General features: G+C 49.5%; 2 protein-coding genes across 12 annotated transcripts in view; one reads left to right on the plus strand and one right to left on the minus strand.

Moving 5' to 3' along the window:
• Positions 1-2453, plus strand: part of TTLL11 (tubulin tyrosine ligase like 11) — a 51633-nt gene extending 49180 nt beyond the window's left edge. Inside the window, exon 9 of the mRNA XM_080402884.1 lies at positions 1072-2453. Coding sequence (XP_080259010.1) covers positions 1072-1361 — 290 coding nt within the window. The 3' untranslated portion in view covers positions 1362-2453. The remainder of the gene's footprint in view (positions 1-1071) is intronic.
• A 16474-nt stretch (positions 2454-18927) lies between these two features.
• Positions 18928-25040, minus strand: part of DAB2IP (DAB2 interacting protein) — a 249502-nt gene continuing 243389 nt past the window's right edge. For 10 of the 11 annotated variants that reach the window (XM_080402873.1, XM_080402872.1, XM_080402867.1 and 7 more), the window contains one exon: positions 18928-24514. In XM_080402873.1, coding sequence (XP_080258999.1) covers positions 24347-24514 — 168 coding nt within the window. In that variant the 3' untranslated portion in view covers positions 18928-24346. The remainder of the gene's footprint in view (positions 24515-25040) is intronic. The other variant, XM_080402871.1, reaches the window with a different exon arrangement.

The raw sequence follows: 25040 nt of genomic DNA on the forward strand, positions 1-25040 counted from the left end.
CTTAATTAAGAATTAAAGTAGGTATTACTTCAAGTTTTAAATACAATAATTAGTGTTAATATGCAGCCCTTCTTTCCATTGGCTGTGGTAATGTGTCACTAGTGAGATGTGCTCAGACAACACCTGAAGAGCTTGTACTGCAGCATGTGGCTTCTGCAGGGGACTTTTGTTGGTGAGGGAGCAGAGCGGGGAGTTTTATTATAGCAGAGAAATTTTTTGGCACTGCACTGCTTTCCCTTCGTACACACTTCAGCTGTTTGTTTTTTCATTCAGTTGAAACAAAACTACTGTTGTAGAGTTACTGGGGATGGCTGGGAAAAAAGCCTCTTCACCTTCAAAAGGAAGGCTAAGGATTTGGACCTGGTATGGTCTTTGCAGGAGAGAAGATCAAATAAACTCACTTTCGTGATAAGGTGATACTTGGTAATGGGGTTATCTTTATAGTGCTACAGACTGAAATGACATACTATTTCAGTATTTCTACACTTGAACTTTTGTTTTAGGTCCATCTAAATAAACCAGTTCAGTTGCTGATATAAACTTGTTTTTCTCTCCAAGGTAGATTGTTTTTCTTGAAGCTCAATATGTTACTGTGCGCCTGATTTGGTTTCAGTTTAATACTTGAGGCAGCAGAAATCAAGGCTGATATTACATCAGTTTAATTGTACAATATCTTAAAATTGGTTGTTGCTGTACCGGTTTGCCTCTGGATGCCAGGCTGCTGGTCAGGCTGCTGTCTGCAAAGCCAGAAATAGCCTTGGTGATGGAGAGTATCGCTTGTCTGTAACCGGGCTGGGGCTTACCCCGTTACTAAGTGACCTCATGTGTGTTACACACAAATAAAACCTCTTTTGGTCTTTGAAGAACAATTTCTTTTCTTAGTGAGCACTCTAGGTGGCTGCTGTTTAAGTTAAAAGATGTTAACTAAACATGATTTTATGTGTCCACACCCAGCACATACACATTTGGCCTTGCTGCCAAAAGAAACCAGATAGTGTTACGTCTAAAGAATGTAGTTTGCTAGAAAACGCTGTGCTATGGATCTCTTATAAAAGAGCCTTTTGCTTGCAGGAATGTGTTTGCAAGCCTTTGTCGAAGCTTTCTTCTGTCTGGCTCAGAAAAAATACAAGTCCCTCCCACTACACGAGCAAGTGGCGTCGCTGATCGATTTTTGTGAGTATCAGCTGGCTGCCCTGGATGAAAAGCGCCTGGTTTGTGGCTGGGGGATTGTGGAGCGCCGAAGTGCAGTAGTTCCTTGTCAGACAGATGGACTTCACCTTGCACCAGCTGCACATGCACCCCTCTTGAATCGCACGGCTGCGGCTAGTAAATTTGCAGATTGTAAAAATCATCGCTATTAATGGTGCTGATTCACCAGGACAGAATTGAGAATGAATCCCCGGGTACGTACGTATATTGCAGGAGGAAAGACAGACTCCTGAATTCCTTCAGCTGATAGTTGCAATTATTTATTTCAGCTTTTTTTAATTATTAACACTCTTCAAAAAGTCTACTGCAAGCTCCCATTCTCAAATAATGATCCTGGTGATGGCTATTTATTTACTCCTCTGTTGGACCTACAGCACACCTCAGGTGACGAATTCTGCTTTCATCCCGAGTGTATAGAGAATGACTGTGAAGATAAGGACCAAAATACAGTGGGATGATAACCAGCATCATGGGATTGGTTGTACTGGTGGAGAGTAATGCTCATATCAAAGGAATTACGCTGCTTTGTATGCACTAGATGTATCATGGAAATCTAGTAAGGAGCTGCAGTCTCCAATACCAGTTGTGGACTTTGGAAAACTGTAACCTGGAATTACGTTTGTGGTCAGACTTCAGGCTTTGACCCTCTTCTTTCAGTGGCTCGAACTGTACATGTTGGAATCAATACAGAGTTGGTCATTTTCTATGTACTTAAAATTTTTTAAAGTCAGTCTTGAAACACAGTGAAATCATATTTTGGCTTCTACTTCTTTGTACACGTCTTTGCCATGACAAGTACTGTTAATTTTTTAAAGAAACTAAAGATGTTTATCCTTTTGCTTCCACAGAACCAATAAGCTCACACTTATTCACAGAAAAAAATTACTTCATTAAGTCAAATTTGGTGAACTAAGCAGTGGTTTTGTCTTCAGGTACTAAGCACTGCTTCTGTAAAAAGTTTTACGGTGTAAAGGCCTAAGATGTCATTGAAATTCCAGTGAAACCAATCCTGCCACTGGCTTTAGGCTAAACTAATTGTATTCTAGGCTTGCTTGGTTTTTGCCTTTTGTGTGTCTGTTATCCTATTTGGACCTGCAGTAACATCTAGAGTAGATTTTATTGTATTTTTTGTCTTTGCACATATTCTTAATTTTTTCCCTTAAATAACAGTGTAACTTTGTACAAATGAGATCTGTATTATTTAACAGGGTATTTTGTCAAGAATGCTGGGCTGTACCACTGGAGTTGTACTGAGCAGTCTTATTTTTCAAGAAATGAACCATGACTTCCATAATCACATTCTTTACGGGGGGGGGGGGGGGGGGGGCAGGGCGCGCAGCTAATCAGGACATGAGACTGGCTGAAAGGACAGGAATAACTTGGAACTTCAGGGCTGTTCAGTCAAATTCTTTTTGGTCTCTTATATTATTATAATAATGTGTGTCTACATCAGAGTTTGATTTTCCTCCTCTGTTCTATTCTTTAATGTAAATGAATCTGCTTATGTTCTAGTGTTCTTCATACTGTCAAAAATTGGGAAGGAGTAAGATGGCACAGCATCTGGGTATTTAGTTTTGGATTGAAGAACGTTACTGGAGCTCGATGTCAAAATGTTCCAATGGCTGGTGTATCGGAAAGGTGACCTTACAGGAATGATGCTGTCAGTGCAGAGGGAGCCCACCTGTTTAATGCCATGGACTAAATGCACACGTGGTATTGAGGGAGTTTTTACTTCAGGAGAAGTTTAGGGTTTCTTTCCTGATTTTAGTTTTAAGCAGCATGCGTTTTTCCTAAGTGGCAATCAGCAGCATGGCAATACGATGCAGAAGTCAAGCTGAGCCCACAAGAAACTACTACCTAGCATGTGTTAATAGCAGATCTGGCTGTCCCTTCTCTTTGTCTTTTTCTGCAACATCCGTAAGAGTGGGAGTAGATGATCTTTTTTAGTTCAATGCCTAGACTGTTTGAAATTTTACATATTGTACATAGGACGACAATTGTAGACTAATGCCACTGCCCTCAGCCTTGTTTAAGTTTCATAAAGATTATTGCAGTATGAAGATAAAATGCCAAACGCCAAGGCCTGGCATCTGTCAGAACAAATGAAGCCGAAAGTCTTTTTTTTTTTTTTTTTTTTTCTTCCCCCCCCCCCCCCCCCTCACACTTTCATTGTAATATATTTGAAGACATTCACAAGTTGAAAAATGGTTACTTCTTGTTTTGTGACATCTGACATTTGTCTTGCGATTGGCAGTGTGTTACTAGAAAATAGCTTACAGTTTCTCTCATGTTGTGATTGATGTCCTGTAAAGACAGAGTTATAAGAGTCGGATTTGAAATGCTACAGCTGCGAATGCCTTTCCTTACAGCTTTTAAGTAGTACAATCTATGGCCTAAAATATCCAAGTTTTGCTATTGTGTAAGTTACCCTGATATCAGTGGAATAAATTAACTATTGTATATAATGAACACTGATAAGATCTCTCTATATTTTGGAGATCTTTATATTCTCTGGATCTATTACAGATTTTTATAGCCTGTGCATATGCAGTCTGATGCAGTATGCCCTATTTATTTCGCACTTCAAATATGAAGGGTCCCTTGTAGAATAGTGCAAATATTCAATTTTCTGCCTCTAGTAATCCAGTGTTCATGTATTTATGTAATTAGAAAATTGAATGCCATACTGTTCTCGGGGGAGAGCGGGGATAAAACACGAGTGTACTTTAGAGACTTAATGGCGAAGTCACATTTCTCTTCTCTCCCATCTAATGCAATTTCCTCTGAATGTTATTTAGCATCCAAGGCAATTTCACATAGCCCTTAAGTTACCAGTCTGTGCACATGCAAAAAAATGACCAGGCACTTTATTCAGAACAAAAATGCTAATGCACTGATAATCTGTTCATCCTGTGAGGTAGCTTTCTAGCAAAAGAAACAATACATGAAAGGTAGTAAGTAGTTGATAGTTGGTTTTTTAATAGTGCTTTTCTATATATTCTTTTTAGAGAATAACACAGCACTCCCTGTTCCATTTATGACATAGTATATGAAGATTGCATAGCAGTGAAATATTTTGCGTTATCAGATGCACTGGGTCTGGTATTCCTCACCGGGTGTAAATCATCCAAGGAAGATTTGAGGCAAGTGAGCCCGGAGTTTCAATCCAGACATCCCCATTCCCTGCAGGCTTGTATTTAGCCTGAACGTGCCCAAACTCACTTGGTGGCTCCTTGTTTGATTTTGAGTTCTTCCTCTGCATAAAGCTGTTGTAGGCTGTCACCTGAAGTTTGTCTTCTGCGTGTCTGGACTGGGCTCGTGGCACTTAATTGCTCTCTGCCCAAATGCCCAACTCACATAGTTACAGCCTTATATTTTAGGAACATTTAAGGTACACCATAGCAGACTGCTTCACTTGCCACCCACTTGTAGCTGCTTTCTTTTAAAACACAGCCGGAGGGGGAGGTACTCAGCTAATTACACAGTTAATGTTCAGCTGAGAGACCCAAGTCCACCTGCTTCTGTATTGGTGGTCTCAGCTGGAGCTCCCACCCCCGTCCAGGTGACTCCTGTTTACTGGCTTTATCATCAGTCTCACATTCAGCTGGTCATCAGGAGGTCAGAGCATCCTTTCTGGAGATGGGTGACGGCAGTTTAGAAACCCTTGTGATGAGGAAGGATCTCCTTCTCCTCCTGCCTGAGGCCCATGCGGTTCACTGAACAGGGTAGGTGTATGTCTGCGTGCTCTGGGTGCTCAAGCCAGAAGGGGCTGAAGCCTCTGCGGTGATTCTGGGGGTTGACAAGGGTGTTGCAACTGCACCACTGGATGTGGGAGCCCTTGAGGGCTGCGCCAAGGTTGTAGGAAGAGCTGGCACAGGAGGAGCAGCAGCCAGTTGCATGGTGCCTCAGCTCTGCACTTGCTTGCTATGGCATGAATGACTTTCACAGTCACCGTCACAGCTCCTTGTTTCTAGCCAGCACTGTGTCTGACCTTATTCTGATCTCCGTCTGATGAACGGTGACAATCTGCTTCTAAATATTACCCTGTTCCCTCTAATTTGTTTTCTTTTCCATCATGCTTTGCTGTGTTTCCGCCTAATTCCACACTTTTGCTCCTTAGCTTGCCTAATAAACTGACATGGTCGGCTTGGCCAAATCCATTAGTTCAGCTTTCTGTGTTGCTGTACGACCGCTTCTGGAAGCCGTGTGCCTCCACTTTAAAGGTGAATCTATCCTGCGTCGTCCCTTTGAGGTGTCACCGTGCGTCAGCCTTTGCTGAGTCGGTGCATCGATTCAATCGTTTCAGTGTTGGTGGTTGCAGGACAAGTCTCCGCAGCTTTATGGGGTGGGTGCTGGCCCCCGGGCCTGCTAGCCCCTCTCCTCACGGGCCTGCGGATGCTGTGACTCCCACTGCGGGCTGCCTTTCATTTCCACAGCAGGAATATGTGATAAATGGCTATATGGACAGGCCAGCCCTAGCAGGGAAATCATGTACGTCCCTGCTCGGCTTGGCTGCAGGGGAGCAGGGCCCCTGTGCCCACCATGCTTCCAGAACCTTCCCTGAGCAGGCTGGGTGATGCAGGGGGGAGCAATGGCCGTGAGGGACGCGGTGCCAGCGGGGCCTGGCCCTCAGCGCTGGGCTCCAGGATGGTCACGGTGGAGGCCTGGGCCAAGTGGACCGTTTCCATACCCGTTACCGCCACTGACTGTCGGCACATGGGAAGCAGGTGGTGGGGCCTGCCCGGGCTCAACATCGTCAGCGGCTCTGAGTGTGCTGAGGTGCTGCACAGTTCATTAGTTTGAAATGGGGAGATGAGGTTGAAATAATTGGCACATCTGTTGTGGGTTGTGCTTTTCTCCAGCTTCGATCCCCGCCATTGGCAGAGGCTGAGCCGAGCGGGGCTGGGAGCAGTGGATCTGATCCAGGGCAAATTCTTAGGGCACTTGGAGTCAGGGCCTGCCCCATATCGCTCAATCGCTATTAAATGGACCCAAATTCAGTAGTGATGTATGAATATCATTAGGAAGTACATCAGTACGGAGTCCTGGAGATAACGCTGAGGCCTGATGTGGAGGTGAAAGTGCTGGGTGCCGGTTGCTCCCCTGGCAGCTGGCGCGGGCAGGGGGCTGCGGGGGTCCTGGGGATCACGGTGAGCTGAAGGAGCCAGCGGTCTTCAGTGGAACACAAACACACCTTTAGAAAAGTGATTTTTTTAAAAAAAAATTTTTCTTCCTCCCCTCTGCTCACCTGTTGCCCTCTGAGTTTTAATCAAAGAACTACTTCGTTTCTTTTCCTTGAAACTGGTGTTCTCGGAGCTTTTTAACTTCGGCGTTTTTACCTTTGCTTTTCCCTTTTATCTTTGTGCTTTTTCCTCCCTTATTGTCCTGATGGAGGGGAGCACTGAACTCTCTCACCTCCCCTCTGCTGATCCTGGGGTTGTTTTTTGTATTATTAAGAAGTTGGATCGTTGAACTCTGTGGTTCTCCTTGATGTTGTCAGTTTTGGGGAGGGCTGCTTTGCAGGGAGGCTTTGTCTGAAGAACTGGGAGCTCCCAACTCCCCGGCCGGGGAATCTGGTAGTTCAGCTCATCCTGCACCCGTGTCTCCGCTGGCTGCACCGTGTTCCCCCTCCTCGGTAGCACGCTGTGTGCCCAGGTACCTCATGCTGCGTGTGGCTGCGGAGCAGGGCTGGAAGCCAGCCCCGACTTCGCACTACTTGATGCTGTTACCTGCAGCTTTTTGGTATGTGAGTGAATCTGCCAGCGTCTGCCACTGTCCAAAGTTGTTGTGGCTGTTCTGATTTCTGTAGCAAACACGGGCCTCGGTATGGGTACCTTTGTATTATCTGTGGTTACAAAATTACTGTAAAAATCTTTCAATAGCAAAGGCAGCAATTAAAACAATAACATCAAGTCCTGCATTTTAATAGCTTATATTTTTTTAGGAATAGCTGCTTTCTCTGCACTTGTGGCCATGCTTATTTGCAGCACACTGCCATCCCTCCAGCAGCTTCCTTGTGTCCTGTCTTGCCAGCTTGCTGTCAGAAACAAGCCTTGTGCCCATCCCTCTGCCTTGCTCACCTGCAGCCTCATGCCAGCCTGTTCTCCCAGCACCTGTGCCAGTTTGCTGCCAGGAACAAGCTGCAGGCGAGCTGGCCAGGCCAGGAGACTCCACAGGTACTCTCCTGTGAGCTCAGCTCACTGGCGTCGGCTTTATCCTCTCTTTGTATTGGTGTTTCTGTCTTGGATCTGGTGGGACTGAGGTGGCCCTTTGTATGGACTGGGATCGTTAACTGTGCAGTGCTCTGGACACTATCTCCCAGCTGTGCTGCCAGGCAAGGACTCGACTCCTCCCTATCCCTGACAAAAAGAAAGTGTGTGCCTACCCATTGACAGGCACTGGTCCCAGCAGCTTAGCCTGATGCTCCATCATGCTTTGCTGTTGTGCTAGTCACTTACTGATTTAACTATTGTGCAATACTAGATAGCTTTGTGCACAGTGGTAAACTTGTCCCGGCTCTGTGCAGGGCCAAGCTGCAGCAGCGCCAGGTACCAGGCTGTTCCTCCCAAAGATGCTGCAGTGTGCTTCTTGCTGCCCACTTGAGCAAGAACAGACTGCTCCAAGCACAAGCTGAGCTCTTGCTTTTCTTGGGTAATGACTCTGTTTATATAGTTGTCACCTCCTTTTGGAGATGCTGACTGGCATGACTGCTAATGCGCCTCTGCCTGAAAGTGCACACAGATTCTGTAGCAAGCACTCAAGTGTGTTCAGTAATTAGAAGCCTGTCCAAAAAAATGTGACTGCTGTCATCACCTGTCTTTGTGTCTGTGTCTAGCAGTTCTGCAGCTCAATTACTGGTTTTGTTACCTGTGTCTGCTTCCAAACTTGTTTTTGTGTGTGGGAGATACTTACTCCCTTTTTCTTTTGGTGTGTAGTTTCAGGAGGAGGAATGAAAGCACTATTCTGAGTCAGATGACTTAGCAGCAGAGGCTTCCAGCAGCAGCAGCAGACCATGGGTGTGCAGAGATGTAGGATACCCCAGCGTTAGCCAGGTAGATGAACACAGCCGAGACACTTAGCCATGATTTGCTGTGGCTTTGGCTAGAGCTCTGTTCTGCAGCCATCTTTTCTCCCTGAGGTGTCTATAGTAATCTAGAAGTTAAGGTATTATCTACAGGTGCTGTCATGCTAAGAGGCTGCTTTTGCTGATACCCTTTCCTGCCAGCAGGCTGTTCAGATCTGTCTGGGTGACACTAAGAGCTGCCTGTAAGGAGATGATTCTAGCAAGAAAAGATGTGGTCCCCAGGTCTAGGCTACATGGTGTGTTCTAGATAGTGCTGGTCAAATGCCCGAGGAGCTGCTTAACCATTTCTGGTGGCAGCAAGGTTGGGAACCTGAGCTCCCAGCTCCTCTTCTTGGCTCTGGGAGGGAGTCTGGTTTCTGCTCCGTGGCACAGGTTTGTTGACCTCTCATTGCAAGGTACAAAGTACACTGGAGGCCAAACGAGTGTGCAAAGGAGCCGGCTCATTCCTGCCTCTGCTGTGCTACCTCGTGAAGCATGGCACTGGGGAAACGGGACTGCTGCTGGCAGGGGTGAGCGCTGGTTGTGCACACCTGGCACTGAGATGGGTGTACCTGGACAGCAGTGGCACACTTTAGTCTTTGGATACCACCATCATCGGCCGCTGCAGCTCGCTCCATGCATACTCCCTGCTTATGTTGTCTTGAAAGTGACAGTACGTGCGAGAGGCAAGGGGATGGCATCAGCTATTTCATTGCTTCAGGGTTCTCCAGGGGAAAAAAGCATCCTGAGGCTAACGTGCGTATGAGACGCTGCGAATCCGAACTGTTTGCAAAGAGGAAATGAGCTTGTTCAGAGCCTCAGACAGTTTCTGGCTTTCATGTTATTGGGTGTGTGTGTGTGTATTGATCCCGCTCACAGAAACACGCAGTGTTAGGTTTGCCCAGCTCTAAGCAGAGGAGAGAGATGTTTACTGTTCACTCATCTGATCTAGCTGTATCTCCATCTTCAGCCCACTGCTGAGATTTCTTTGTGTCATAAGTATCTCTCCCATCGGGAGCCTCATTTTTCTGTCGGTCTTTGCTGGAGCCATGATGTTAATTCTGTGCCACAGGCACATGGAGTAGTTGTCCTCCCCTCTGCACACCAGTTGCACTCCCAAGAATGCAGATGTCTGCAACAGGAGCTATCAAAGCCTCTTGGCCCCATAAATCCTGTGCTGGTGTTTGCCCAGCACCGTTACATTTCAAGGAATTTAATTAACTTTATTTATTGCCATCTATTTTTTCTCTGTAACAAATCTGTCCAATCTTGTGTCTGCTCTTGAATTATAAGGGAGAAGGAACTGTGATCAGCTTTGACAAAATTCTTTGATGAACATGCTATCATTTGGTTATCTACAATGTCAGCTATGTGCCATCTCTCTTAATAGAGAATTGCTTTTATTTTCAAGAATGAGCTTGTTGAACACTCAGCCCTGAATTAAGGTGTTTTGTTCAGGCTTTGGAAGCCTGTAAGGGGGAAATGCTGGAAAGCAGGTTTGCTGTGAGTGCCAGAGCAGTATTCGCTCCCGCACAGCTCCAGAACGTGGGAGGCTTCCAACCCAGCACTTGTCTTCATATCGTCCTCCTCGCTCTGCTGGGGCCCTGCAGCTTCCCAGGACCAGGAAATGTACTGTCTGTTAGATGCTGTCAACTGCTGTATTGAAGTCAGACTATCATTTCCCTTGTTCACAAAAATGTGAAAATTGGCATCAGCGTGCGGTGTTAAGGGGGGCACTATGGAGCACTGCCACTCTGCTTAAAAACAGCTTGTCCGTCCCGTCAGCAGCCTGCCTGCTCTTGGTTCAGCAGCTTGTGATGGAGACAGTCGTGTTCTTCACTGCCAGAGCTGTGCACTCTTCAGGGGACATGGTTAATCCCTGGATCATAGGAGGTTACAACAAAATGACCCTGCTCTTAGTCCAAATAAGTAACACTGACTGCAACTGAGACCTTACGAAATAACCTCTAGAGCTGGTTCCTGCTCTACACTGAGCTTCTGACTAACATCTGGGAGGGGGGACAAGCTTGAGGTTTTTATTTTAACAACAGAGGGCTATGAATAGCTGTACTGTAAGGAAAAAAAACCTGTGGGAAATTTCTGGTTTATGACGACATTGTTTGGTTTTTTCAACCAAAGACCCACAAGTCCAAGCACTAATAATCTGTTTTTCAGCATCTCTAAGACAAAATCTTAGCAAATGGAGCCAAAAGTGTGTTTTGACTCAATATTCACATGACCAGCTGAAATACTGGGAAGCTGAAATCTGGGTGGGTTTTGTTAGTGATTGGCATTTTGTCAGATAGTCTAAACTCCCTTTTTTTTCCTGAAGGCATTTTGTTTAACCTCCTAACAGGTACCCTCTGAGAGCTGGAGGCCACATGCAGCAGTGCTTGTGTGGACAGGGTGCCCTGGGCAGCAGAGGCTGGCAGGGGGCCTGGGCTGTCCGCAGGCGGCGGCTGTAGACCAGGCTGCCTGTCTTGCCGGCTGTTAGAGGATGGTTTCCCTGGTATGGACTGTGCGCTGGGATGCTGCTCCCCAGGCCGTGTGGTTTGTGTAGGTGGTGCTGCTCCAGGACTTGCCCCACAGCTCCTGGAGGACCTGGCTGGCCATGGAGGGGACACAGTTTCAGAGGGTCATGTTTTAGCAACTCTTGTGCAGTGTAGAAGGCAGCAGACAACACATCTCTGCCTTGGTGAGGGTTATGAAGCTTTCTCTGTGGAGAGAGCAATTATTGCTGTGCCTGGAACGGGACCGATTCAGTTCCTTTGTGTGCTGCAGAGGTCCTTTGTAGATGAGAGATGGCATTTGGGCTCCTAAATACTGCTGAAAGCTCAGAAGTTAGGTGTCTACATCTGCCCAGCTAAGCTCAACTGCCCTCTGGTTGTTCTCCCGTAAGGTGAAATTGATAAAAGTATTTATTTTTGTCTGACTGCATCAATGCTGCCTGTGAGCATCCTCCTACTTGCTTGGTTTGTTCAGGCAGGATGAGGTCCCAAGCCTCCTGCTAACCCTGCCCGAACTGCATACAGCCAAGCTCGTGCAGTTCTCAGATTATTTCTGCCTTCTTTACCTTCACTTCACCTTAAGCACACCAAGAAAAAAAAAAAAAAAAAAATCAGCACTACCCAGATAAATCCATCTGGTCTCTGTCTCAGCCTCATTTAACCTCCCGTTGAAGAGACTGTATCACATGGTATTCAGCTGAAACCCATTACCTTGCATGCCCAAGCATATCATATTGAATTACCTTCACCCATAGGCCCAGGATGTTTGCTAATAGCTAATGGCATTTTTTAAGTTTGAGGTGATTTATTTGAACGTGCTTCTATTTGGTAGTGCAGCAGGGGTCGTGCGTCGGTGTCTTAAGCAGAGCCCAGTGAGGGAATGCCGACGGGCTCTGCGGGAGGGTCAGAGAAGCTGAAGGCAGGCTGGCCTTGCACCTCCCATGCGAGGGAGTATCGAGTGCTGACTTTTCCCAGTATTCCCATTGCTCACCACTGGCCCAGACAAAGCAAGCATTAGTAACTGGGAGTGGGTGCTTCTGGCCAGGCATAGCAGAGATCTGGGAGGGCACAGCGCTCTGTGCACCCATCAGCCTGTTGTCACCATCCTCTGGGTGCCGGGGCGTGCGTGGTATGCCCATGTGCCTGGAAATTTCCTGGGAAAGAGGCAATGCGCCACAGACTGCCCCTGCACGCTGTTCCCTGCCCTCTGCCTTAACTGGCTCTGTGGGAGATGATTATTTTTTGCAGTTTTGATGGCAGAAGCAAGTTAACTTGTGTCATTGCTGATTTTTGACAATTTACTGCAGGTGTAGGGTAGAACTGGTATGAAATTGCTGTAAAGGACAGAATGAAAAGCCTATAATGGTGATGTGGTGCAATTTTCACTCTTCTTCCTCTGCCTCATCAGTGGAAGTATAAAAGCCCTTTTGCAGGTCAGGGTCAGATGTGCTAACAAGCCGGCAGCCAGCCCTGGATGTAATCAGAGTCCGGGGTGTGAGCAGCCGTGCTGGGGACATCAGCCACAAGGATCTGAACTACCGAGAAGCTATGACAGCAGTTCAGGAACGGTAGCTCAGGCTTTTGATAACTGGATGGTTTCTTTCATGCTGCAGAAGCCCCTTCCAGCGAGACACCCAGCCAGGTGAGTGCACTCGGGCTGCTGCAGGCCAGCGTGCAAATAGCCCAAGGACAAAGCACAGGGCCAGGTGCTGCCGGTGGAATGGGGGCTGTGGCTCTGTAAACCTCCAGGCTGACTTCATATCAGCTCGGAGAGGTTTCTGTTAAAAATCAATCCATCAGCCCCTCACTGAACTGTTTGATCCTTGTGAGGTTGGTCTGGTAGTGACTAAGCTGCCAGCAGCACTGTGTATGTGTGCAAATACGCTGCCCGTCACTCGCTGTGCAGCGGGATGAGGAATGGTCATCTTTGTGCCCCTCCAGCTCCCTGAAGCCAAGAGCAGTATGGCAGGGGATGCGCTGCAGGTGGGTGCTGTCTGCCTGCCCGCGGAGCTGACGGCTCCTAGGGACCCCAGTGGAGAGTGGGAATGCGAGTTACAGGCACAGACCCGGCTCCCTGACTTGTAGTTTGCAGAGTCTTGAACCTCATGTTTGTCTTCTCGTTAGCCCAGGTCCCCCCAGCACAGCGCTCTCCTTGCTTTGGGGGTGAGGGAGGTCCATGGCTTCCAGGAGGAAAAATAGTGAGTGTAATAAATCAAAGTCAATCAGCTTGGGACCTCTGTTATTCAGGTTTTATTCCTTGAAGATGTGGCACAAAAATCAAATGGTCGAGGTTATTCAGTTATCACACATACCACCAGTGGGGAAATCTGATAATGTAAAGGGCCTGCATCAGTATTATTTGTGTGAAGAGGAGCTGTGCCGCTGTCAGGTGGGAAGCGGCAGAAATCCTATAGGTGTTCAAGTCCTTCTCTCTCTTCTCCTCACCTCCTTTTTTAATAACTGAATAACCTAATCTGATGTCTAAGATCAATAATAGCGCAGGGCACATAATGACAAACTGGAAAATGTTTTTGCCTGGGTGAAGGGAGTGCATTGTGAAACAGCCTGTGAGCAGCTTTCACCCTGGTACAGCCAGGCAGAGGTGGCACGGAAAGTGAAGCAGCGTGCAGCTGGCTCCTGCTGCACACACCTTCCTCCCCCAGTGCTGTTTATCCGCTCTTTCTCTGTGAACATTCTTAGCTGGTATTTCAGGGTAGTGTCTGGGAGCTGGCTGCGTGCTTCAGCAGCCTGTGTGCTCCTCCCGTGCTGCAGAGCTGGGGTGCTGCCCTCCGTGCGAGGTGCAGGCAGGAGGAGCTGGCCTGGAGCCTCCCAGCCCTGAGGCAGGGTTGTTCACGTTGAAGACACGTGTTGTCCCTTCCAGCGCTCGGGGTGCTCTGACCCCTTGACGTGCAAGGAGAGGTGAACTGGGCTGCGAGAGCTCTGCAGGGTCGAGGTGGACCTGGGGAAGGAAGCGCTGCCTGCGCGGGGGGCTTTGCTGCTGGCCGTCTGTTCAGGTTGTGAGTTCTGAAGTGTAGCCCCGACTTCCAGCGCAGGGGTGGTCTCTGCGGCCAGCATGGCTCTTAGGCGCTCGGTGCTGGTTATCTGCATGTTATAGTGTGGGGTGGAGCCTCTCTGTGTGTCATCCATGCTGGGGGCAATGTTCATTAACGTTTGTTGTCTTCAGCTGCTCAGCACGCCGTGCCATGCAGCACGTGCGCATGGTGCGGCTGCAGCGGCTGCACCTTTGGGCTGACGGTAGCTGCTCCCTGGCACTTGTGTTGGCACGTCTGCCAGTGGCTGAGAAGTGGGCTCCTTGGGTGGAGATTTCAGCAGCGGCAGCAAAGGCAGAGGGGCACGCTCTTGAAGCAGCTGCAGGAAGCTGGCAGCACCAAACATGGACTCTGCAATATTTATCTGCCCAGTGCCAGGCTGCGGCCTGCCAGCGTAGGGGAGAGGAGGAGGATCAGGGAATGTTATGCATAACATTTCACACTTCTTTGCAAAGTAACGTTAATTACACCTACTACAAACTAATCTGCTGTCTGTTCTGTGCCCTGTCCCCTCCCTTCCCCAGGTACCCAAAGGGCCAAGGAAGTCACTACAAGCATCCCTTGCCCCAGCAGCTGAACGCAGCCACCTCTGAAAGGAGGAGAGCACCTGCTCCGCAGCAGGCAGCCGTGCTGGGGGAGTCCTGCTTGGCATGTCTGGGTTGAGCTGATCACGTACACTGAACCAAAGGAGAGAGATGCCCCATGCAGAAACCTTGTGCGAGTCCTCAGGCTGTGCAGGTGAGGCTGGAAGGTTAAAAGCAAGGCGAGTTTGTTGCCTGGAAGGACTGCAGCCTGTGTCCCCTGAGCGCTGCAATTGGCCACCCCGGGGGGCTGGTTGTGTTCCTCCCTGGCAGGGCCGTGTCTGCGCGGTGCTGGGCTAGTGCTTGCTGCAGTGGGCTCAGGTCAGAGCATCTGACCATCTCCATCCCGGCTTGGCTGCAGGCCAGCAGTACTGGTCCTTTCTGTGGGATGTGGAAGAGTGTGGGCAGTCGATAGACGTGGATAAAATAAAGTTGTGAACAGCAGCAGGAGCTGAAATAGCAACATCGATAGCAGTTTCCAGATAATGATCTAATTAGCACAAACAACAAGTTTCCACTAATGACTCTTGTTCTTCCAGCCCCTTCCTTTCTGCTCCCCTGTCATTATTGACTTCTCTGGCAGGGAGCGGCTGTGCTCCCCCTGTCTCTAGGGCCAAGGCTTCAGAGGTTTATTTACTGGCTGGCTTTGAATTACTTCTCCAGAGGATGTTTGCTCTGGAGCTTGGGCTGATGTGCATGGGATGGCTGTTCGTGGAAGGGGGAGGGAGGAAAATCAGCTGTTTGGCTTTTTTAGCTTGCTAGAGGCCTTGGGAAAGTTGTGCTCCTATTGCGTGTCCCCAACTGTAAAAATAAGGATGCTGACGCTCAGCCCCTGTGGTGGAGGGTGGGACCTGACTGCTCATGAAGGGCTTGGAAAGCCAGGAGTGAGAGGTGCTTGACAGGGGCAAAGATTAGAGGTTACTGTCAGGGCAGCAGAAACACGCTGTTTCAGTCCTTGCCCTCCCTAGCTATAAGCCTCATCTCTGCACCTCCCTGCCTCTCCCCCACTGAAATGGAAAGGTTCTTTGGTGCCATTAAGGGCCCAGCTTGACATGTGTTGACTTAATGCTGTCACTTCCTCCGTCACCGGTGGCCACTGTGCTGGCTTTTGCTTTGTCCTCAGTTGCGTGGTGGGCAGGACCCTCGCATCTGCCTGTTTCAAAGGTGCTGGAAGCCTGTGGCTTCCCTGGGTTTGAGGTTCTCCGCAGGTGGTGGCTGAGGGTATCTGTTCCTCATCTGATCTGAACAATGGCTGCTCATTCCCCGGGATGTGTGAGGTGCAGCCGGTCCCGGTCCCGGTCCCTCAGGAGTGCTGGCATCCTGACAAGTGAGACTGGCGATGAAAAGCTGTGCTACAGTCTCAGGGCAAACACACTGGGTTGGGGATGAAGTGGAAACTCGTTTAGAGCTTGTTGCGGGTGGCTGGCTCTGGAGAAAGGCAGCGCTGGGGTGCTGCATGGCGGGGGCACTCCTGGGAATGCCCACACTCACCCGTGGCTTGCGGCAGCCTGGTGTGTCAGTATTAGCCCAACTTGCTGAAGTTGAAAATGGAATTAGCTTTTTCCATGGCTGTTTGTGTTTCAGTAACTTCTCAGCAGGGGTTCTGAACCTGTGCTAGTGAGATCTGAGATCAAGTTAGGATTTTTTTCTTTTGTCTTAATCCCAGGAACAGGGTGTCCCCCAGGCCCAGCCATCCATTCGCATGCAGGGAGCACCCGTCCCTGTCGCGGTGGTGGCACAACTGGGGCTGGTGAGTGAGCGGGTCTCTGGGGGAAAAAACCCACCACACTCACTCTCTCACACTCTTACAGTCCCACTCCTGAAGTATTTAACTTGTTTCTGTTCTCTGAAGGTCTTTCAAATCAGCTTTAGCCTGGCACCAAGTAACTTTGCAGTGATGCTCTGCTCTGTGTGACATCCCACTCCTGCCTGCCCTGCAAATGAGGATTGGAGTCTACTCCGGTCCATAAAATCACCCATCCCAAGTGTTTGATAACCAGGAATCTATCTGTAAGGCTAGCTTAAAAATCATGACACTTAACAATTATTTTGGATGGTTATTTTTAAGTTTGTCCTCTGCTTGTTAAGGTTTTGGGGTGTCGCTGCCAGACTTTGCCCTGCATCTGCAAGGGCTGGGACTCCCAGCACAGGGTCAGGAGAGCTGCTGGATTAATCCTTTATTTCATGCACGCATTTTATGGAGTTTTACTCTTTCTTTGGCCAGTGAGTTTTTCCTAGGATGGCCTTGCTCAGGTGCTGCAGTGTTTGCAAAGGCCAGCCAGCCTGCACGCTGGTGGGGGGGCTCAGTGTCATGTGTCCAGTTGTGGCATCTCACAGCTGCCAGTTGCTGCTGCGGCAGTCCGCTTCGCAGGGGTGAGGGAGCGGGACCACAGCTGCACCATCTCAGCCTTGTCTGGGCAAAGGCTCTGCTGCTTACTGGGTTGTGATGGAGAAAATGCTGATTGGCACCATGCGCAGCCCACAGTCTAGTGACTCTTACTTACTAAGCTTGAAACAAGCCCTGTAAGGGTGCAGTTACTAGAATGTCATTACTGCTGATGAGTCTTGGGCTAAAAGGACTCTCCAGATTAAAAAAAAAAAAACTCAAGCAAACACATCCGTGGTCCCCAGCCTCCCAGCCCCATTTTCCTGTTGTTCTGGCTGCTGCTCTGCAATTCCGAGTCTCACTTCTCCCAGCCTTGCCCTGCTGCGGAGCGGTGCCGCTGCCTGAGCCTGCTGGGAGCGGCTGCAGCCGGGCGCCGGAGCCTCAGATGCTGGAAGCTGTCAAGTGCACAGAGATGTTCTGGGTATTTTCAGCTGAGAGTTTAGCTCTGCTCTGATGAAGCCCTAACAGCCTGCTAAAGAGGTTTTATTCAAATCAAGGTGTTCTTGACTTATCCTTCCTAGCAGCAGCTTCTGATATGCCTTATGTTTCCTGGGCTGGTTCTTTCTGTCTCTCTCAACCTTCAAAATCAACAAGGTTAAACTTGCAGGCACAAGAGCTCCCCAGCCCAGTCTGGTAACACCAAGGAGCAGAGATGGGTGGTGGAGCACGCACCACCTTCCCCAGCAGGCAGTGGGCACAGCACGTGGTGTAGGCAGTGGTGTTGCCACCGTGCCCAGTGGCAGGAGCTGGCCGAGGCTCTGGTGATCTGCAGCAAGGGCCAGTGGTTCAAACCTCCCTCAAAACACGGGTTCGGTGCCCGGGTGTGTCATGAAGAGGGGTCAGGTACTAGCGCTCAGGTAGTGTCTGGAGGATGCTTGGGGCTCTTGTAGCCATGGTGGGAAGCACAGCAGAACTGCTGCTACCTGGGCCCTGGGGAGCCGCTGGAAGAGCAGCAGCCTGGGGACCTTCACCTTGAGGCAGGGCAGGGTGGGGTGTGAGAGCAGAACGGGCTGTGTTTGTGTTCTTGGAATGGCAGCGCTGCCTTGTGGGGCTCCTGCCCAAAAGGACCAACGCAGGTAAATGCAGGTGGTTGTGTCAGGTGCTTCAGGGTGGCCAGGAAGGGTCTGAGGGGGCAGATTTTAGCCTGGGTGGGTTTTGCCTTCCCTTGGGCAGCTGCCGGCTCCTGGCAGGACAGCAGCAGAGGGTTCTCCTGTCTGGCTCGCTGCTGGAAGCCGGCAGAGCCCAGTGACCAGCCTGGGTCCGGAGCCACCGCCAAGCTGCTGCCTAAGCATGGGAACAGCCACAGGCGCTCTCCATATCCTGAGTCATTTTGATGCAGCCAGCCTGTCTTCTCCCTCTCCCGGAGGAGCTAATTATGGTGATGTTAATGAGGCAGAGGTGCTGATGCTGCCCAGGGTTTTAATGACTTTCCTCCAAGTTTTCTGCTACTTTTTCTGCAGTCAGAGGATGGGCAGCTGGGGAGCAGTGGGGCACAGGCAGTGGCACGGCCTGGTGCAGCCCCAGCACTGCCATAGGTGGGTCGGTGTGCCCAGGCCTGGGCTGGAGAAGGCTTTCCGGGGGTGGCAGGAACAGTCTGGTGCCAGAATTGCCAGCCTGCCCTCCCTGCCAGCAGTCACCAGGGTGGTGGTTTCCCTGGTGCTGAGCGAGCCCAGCCACAGTCCTCTGCCCGCCCTTGCTCCGGGGCTGCCTCAGTGCACGTGTCCCTGTTCTGCACCTTTGGTCCCAGGCAAAGCTGGGCTCTGTCCCTCGGCACGCTGGCTGGTGTCGGAGATGGAGTAGCTGTGAGCATCTCCTGCTACCTGCTACAGCGCCGTCTCTGCTGTCACTGCTGCTGCTGCAGATGCCCACATCAGGGATGGGCTCCTGGCCAAGCCTCGGGACCTGCGGGCTCCTGGAGCTGCTTGTCCCCTTAGTGCCCTGCCCCCCGCAGCTGTGCTTGATGGAAGGTGGTGGTCAGCCAGGCCCAGCTGAAATGTGACTGCAAGTAGCGTTTCAGGTGATCTGTCTGGGGAGACAGGTAAGACAAATATTTGTGCGTGCATGTGGTCAGTGTGTGCCAGGCTGTTCTAAAAGCTGGAAATGACTGAGTAGAGGTGCTGGGGCACTTACGTAAAATATCTAAATAAATCTTTAATATTTCTAATTGCAAATGTACATAAATTGCACGGCCACGTCATTTCTTTGAACACCAACAACTTTCTCTGTACATTATTACATAGTTTAAAAGGAGCTGAAGGAGATTCAGCAAACACTTCCACTTTGCTTTTTTGTTTTTAAACATACTTACAAAAAAAAGATTTTTCTTTATAAGAGGATATAAAACATAGCGACTGCTTATCAGGAACAAGTATCAGCCTAAGCAGATATACAGAGAGAGGTATATCTTAAGACACAGTGATGTATGATAAAGGAATATGTGAACATGGAGACTGCACTCTGGGGGACCGGTAGCTGATGCAGAACCACACGGCATTTACAGCAGTGTCACAGCTCAGGCGGTCTGGGAAAGTCAATGCTGAACGTGACACCCTTTTCCAAAAGGTGGTTGTTTCTGAATGTTGTGTGACACCCTCACAATTGGATTTAGTTTGTAAAGCCGATGAGCTGCGTGTTAGCATGCTGCTGTTGTCCCCCCTCTCCCCCCGCGTGTAGTTTTCCCAAGGGAAAAGGGAAAGGCAAGAGTTACCTGCGCGGGGGTGGAGCAGGGCACATGCCACATGTCTAAGCCTTGTGGCTGAGAAGTCCTTGATGAGTCAGGGGCCCACCTGGAGATGGGCAGTGTCCCTTCCCATGGCCAGTTAAGGGATCTCCTGGTGGCCACAGAGCCATACGCTGACCCCAGTACTGGCCAGGCTGGAGGCCTGGATTGCTTTGAATGCAAACCTTGGGGGGAAGGCTGACCCCGACAGCCACTGCGGGTGGGAAGGACGGAGTGCTGCATGGGAGCCCTCCCACCCACCCCAGGGACAGTGTCACAGCTGTTCCCTTCCGACTTTCTGCTCTCCAGGCAAAGGTATGTGCTACGGACGGGGCAGTGACCTTGGTGGAGCTGCTGGACGCTGCTGGCCACAGGCGCTGCTGCCAGCAAGGGCTGCTCCCCTGCCCTGGGATCGCTGGGGGAAATGAGCCTCTTGCAGATCACATCTATGAGCCACAGCTTGTGGCTGTCCTGGCTGAATGTGTCAGTGAATTTTCCATCTCCCGTGACCAAAAATTCTCTCCTTGTTCATCACAGAACAGGCCTCAGTTAAGTTTTCTATTGCATCTGGGTATGGACATTAGTAACAGGGAAAAGCCTATGAGCGCTCTGAACTTTGGAAATGATTGAGTACTTGCCGATTGCTTCCCTAGGAGAGCCCGTGATGCCTCGCTTAGGTCCAACAAGTCCCTTCACCCTTTAGGAATATTTGTAGTAGCAGAACTTGCGTCCTGCACCCTGCAGCAACTTAAGGGGCTGGCTCCTAGGCCAGAGGATTCAGCGTGTTCTCACAGTGCAATCAGTGCTTTACAACTGCAAAAGCAGAAAACAAAACCAACCAGACTCAAATGACGATGCAGAGTGACGCAGGACTCTTTGGATGGTGGTAGGATTTGCTTAAACTGGTGCAAAAGGGGCTCGTGACTATACTGTAGTATTAGTTGGCATGGGGAAGGACTTAGGTCCCTCTGGTCTTTTGGCACTGAAGCCATAATCCCTGTCCAAAATGATGGCATTTACAGTTTGCAGAGACCTTGGGATACTATTCAGTCCGTTTCATCCCCCTTTACACAAAGCTTTGCTCATTTTTCAGAAGCATTCACTACAGTTTAACAAAACCCCAAATCAAAACTCTTAAAACAGAATCCTTGAGGTGGGCCAACTCCAAATCTGGATCCCTGGTGTCTCTCCCTTCCCTTCCCTCAGATCCCCACGGGAGGCAGTTGCAATCATAACCTCCGTCTGGATCCAGATTTGCTAGCTTGAGTCCACCTCTCCAAAACAGCAGTGAGATACAGCCAAATCCTGACCGAATAAGCAGCACCAGAAGTAAGTTACTATATACAACTGTTAGTGAGATAGATACGTTACAGTAAACACTGAAAACATTTACAAAAAAATATTAAGACTTGTATTAAGATAAAAATCTGAGTGTGGGTTTTTGTTTTGTTTTGTTACACTTTGACCAGTTTGCACAAGAACAGCCTCTTACTGTAGAAAGCACAAGAACGAAAAAGAAAATGGAGCTGCTCACAAAACATTACGGATAGTGGTTGCTTTGCTCTGGTGCTGCAAGCACCTCTGGGGATTGCCTCTGGTATTGCTATGCCAGGTACCAGGCCCCAGGCCACATCGGTAACCCGGCCGCGCGGGGCTCGGGCGCGCTCGCACGCTCTTGCTGGCTCCCTCGCGCTCACGCACGCACGCGCACAGGCGTGCACATGCACACGCACACACGCACACACATATATACATGTACAGTTCATAAATAACAGAAACACAAACTGAAGCAACAGAACTGAACTGAGCCTGGAGCTTAAAACCTACCCTCGGACCTTCTTAGGGGAGGGTGATGTTTCGGTCCAGTTGTTGACAGTTGCAGGGGAAGGAAACGGGCCAAAAATGGGGCAGGGGGGTGGGGGTGGAATCTGTACTGTAACGAGACTTTGTCCTGATTTCAATTTCTTTTTATACTGGCTCAGGAAACTAAGCAACAACTCCAGAAGGCGTTGGCACTGGAACTTCTAAAGATTTTTTTTTTTTTTAAATAACTCGCTGTGGAAGGATTTAAGCGTTCCTGCAATTTCAGCAGAACAATGTGTGTTCAGTAATTTGCACGTCTGAGGTTAACCGGGAGTTTCTGACAGATCAGGGTGAGGGGGAGCAGTGCCTTGGCTTGTGGTTGAGAAGATTAAGATATGCTGTGCTTAGCTTCAGTACTAAACAATTGTTTTGTGGGTGTCTCTTTTTTTTTTTTTTTCCCAGCGCTACGGAAGAGCACTGACTGCACCCAGAATTAATCCCGTGTACGAATGGAAACATGCTGCTGGTGGGACGCCTGCCCCCGCGCCCTGCTAGCGTTTCCATTCCTCTGTGTTAGGTCTCTCGTGAAAAACTTCCCGTCTCTCGCAACACAAATATTTTGGAACTCAAAAACAATCAGCTCTAGACATACATCTCAGGGCAACAGCGGTTTAAAATAGTCTTTTTGCAGGGTTCTTAGAATGTGTTTGACTCTGAGACAATGGCAGATGTACGTGTACGTACCCAACGCTTCACAGTACCCTGTATATTCCTAACCTGTCTGGGTTTTTCTCCAGTTGTAAACCATGTCAGTTTTGTGAGGTTCTTCAAAGCCATCTGTGCTAGTCTCCAAAATTCAAAGGTGACTGTACTTGTCATAAATATTTAGTTATTACTTTTCTCTGAGGAGCTCCGCTTGGGGTCTGCTGTGACTGCACCACTCTGCAGGTGTTGGCGGGGTGTGGAGACCTCAGTGCAACACGTTCGCTCCTCCAAGGACCGAGCAGCACCGGGCTTGGCCCAGGGCTTCCAGGGAACAGAAAAACGGTTAGGAAAAAAAAGCATCTTTAATTTTGAGAACAATTGCGTGTGGAAGAATGCTGTTAATGAGCTTTATGGCTGTGGGGCAGCATGGCAATGCAGAGCTTACTGGCAGTGTCCTGCTCAGGCAGCCTGGGTAGTGTGAGGCTGGAGACGGTACCTAAGCTGTGCAGAGCTCAGGGAACATCCTAGTCCCTTTGACTGTACATTTACACATGGCAGGAGGAGCTAGGACAGGCGTTGAGCAGTGTATTAAACTTTAGTGGGAGGAATAGGCAGATGTCCTGTACACTGTCATCCGTGTCTCAGAGAAATCTCTCTGGCTCTTGGTACGAGTGACCTGCTCTGAGAGTGGGAGTCATGAAGTACTAACTTAAAAAAAAAAACACAAACCAACAAACACACCGTGGCGGCAGGTCAGTGGCACAATCCCCCGTTAAGGAGGTGACCCCTCCGCTGAGCACAACGTGTCTGAATGTGCCGAATCTGCGTGTTTCAGCAGTTAGGAAAGTCTAATCCTGGCTTATGCCTGCACAGTGCTCCTGACAAGGGGGCTTTCGGTGGTGGCTGCTGTTCTTGTTGGTTACTCCCTTATGACCATGTTTTACATTCTTCAAGCCGGTTAATTTCCATGCAGTGCTCATTCCCAATTTAAAGAGGACAGTATTCCAGAAAATGGGATCTTTTTTTTTCTAATGCATACTGTGAAAGAAAAGAGATACAATTACCGATCTTCATGGTTCTTCAGGGCTTTTTCTTGTTTCTTTGTCTGTTTTTCTCCCCAGAAATAGTAAAAATCTCTGCACAGAGCATTCCATCCCCATAACGAACCCTCTGTCAAGCAAGAAGCTGGCCATTTCACGTAGCCCCTCGCTCCCCCTCTACCACAGCGGGCACCGGGAAATCCAGCCCCTGCACCTCATTCACAGCTCGGGAACCAAGCTCAGGCAACACTGACTTTATTTTGTGGCTGGAAGTGTGTGTGTGTGGGCCAGCGCCCCGGGGTTATTGCTTACAAAGACTCTTCCCCAATACTTGTGAGAGAGCAGAAGCTGTAGAGAGAAATCAAGTTGCCATTCACCAGGTGCCAGATCCACCCTCCACCTGCGTGCCAGAGCCCTGGGCTTGCTGGGCTCCCCGGCTGTCCCGGGCCCCGGAGCCCCAGCAGTGCCTGCCGTGCTGTGCCGTGCCGTGCCCTCCGCTGCCCCGCCACCGTGGCTCCCCACGCAGCACCCTTCTGGCACAGCACCCTTCTGGCACAGCACCCCTCTGGTGCACGGCGCAGCACCCCTCTGGCTGCCACCACGCACAGTGTGCCCTGACCTTCCAGCTGCACTGCACTCCCTATATGGGCGGAGTTAATTAAACACTAATTAGCTGCGTAAATGCCCTGTGGACAGTCGCCCGCTGTAAAAGTCAGCGGCCTCACAAAAGCCACAGGAGGAAGGATGGCTGGGCTCAGCTCGGGCTTTGCTTTGGGAGAGGGCTGTGCTCCATGGGGAGTCACAGGAGGAGCGGGCCAAGCTCTGCTGCCATCCCTCGTACGGCTACATCCAGCAGCACACCTTAACTGGGCTTACTGGGCCACTGCCTGCTGCAGGCTCTGCCCAGCTCCCTTTATTTCGCTTACTGCAATGACAAGGACATTATTCCTTGCTGGGAGGGGTGAGGCATATCCTTTGGGCAGTTTAGAAGGAAAAGGTTACTTTTGTTTAAACATTAAACACTGACTTAAATCCAACAGTGACAGCGATTCTCAAATATATGTTATTTCCTTATGCCACTCATCTCACACTCGATCTTTCCGTCCCCTCAATGTGCTGGCATTAGCATCTCCCACAGAGGCTCAGTCCAGCGCGCCGTCCGCAGTAAGGAGCTGGTTTCTCTGGGGGGAGAGAGCAGCCGTTCTTTGAAGCCGCGGCTCACACCTGCTGCTGCACGGTCTCTCTGGCCAGGCCTCCTCTCCTGCGGCAGCACCCTCCACGGGTTAACAATTACTGCTGTTTCTGAATTCTCCATTCTCTGTAATCTGCAATTTAGTTGGGTTTGTGGGGGAGATCCCATTACGTGTCTGCATGCTGTACCTCTCTTTCAGCTGAGTAAGGGCACTCATTAACCGTGCGTTGGCAGCATCCAAGGAAGCAATGCGTTTCTCCTGCGAAACAAACGGGCAGAGGGGGACAGTCAGTGCAAAGGCATGGAGACCTGTCTGCCTGTGACGCCAGGGCTTGTCCTGAGACAGCGACCCAGAGGCCTCCTGCACCAGGACCTTTCTCTCTGGCATGCTTAGGGGTGGGGTTTGTAAGTGCTACACAGCGTTTTTTGAAACCTGCTGCTATTAGCAGGCCCACCAGCGTACTTTGCCTGTGCAATGTGAGGAAAATTCATTTTAGCATCCTGAAGAAAATGGAGATAACATAGTTCCTCTAATTAATTCTTCAGTTATACTGAAATTCATTGTACTGTTTGCTCTAACTGCAGCTAGAAAGATGGTAAGATTCCTTTTCTAAACCCATTTCTCCCAAGATAGTTATTCCTGTTAGCATTTAATTGATTTTGTTATTGTAAATTAATAGTTAAATGACATGTGGCCTCCCAAGATGGCTTTGATGGCAACTCTCACTGATTACAGAATCCTAAGAATGGAAGCAAGGGCTTCCGTGCTGCAGCCCGATTCTGCC

This window comes from Falco punctatus, assembly GCF_963210335.1.
Source record: "Falco punctatus genome assembly, chromosome: 9".
Taxonomy (NCBI): Eukaryota; Metazoa; Chordata; class Aves; order Falconiformes; family Falconidae; genus Falco; species Falco punctatus.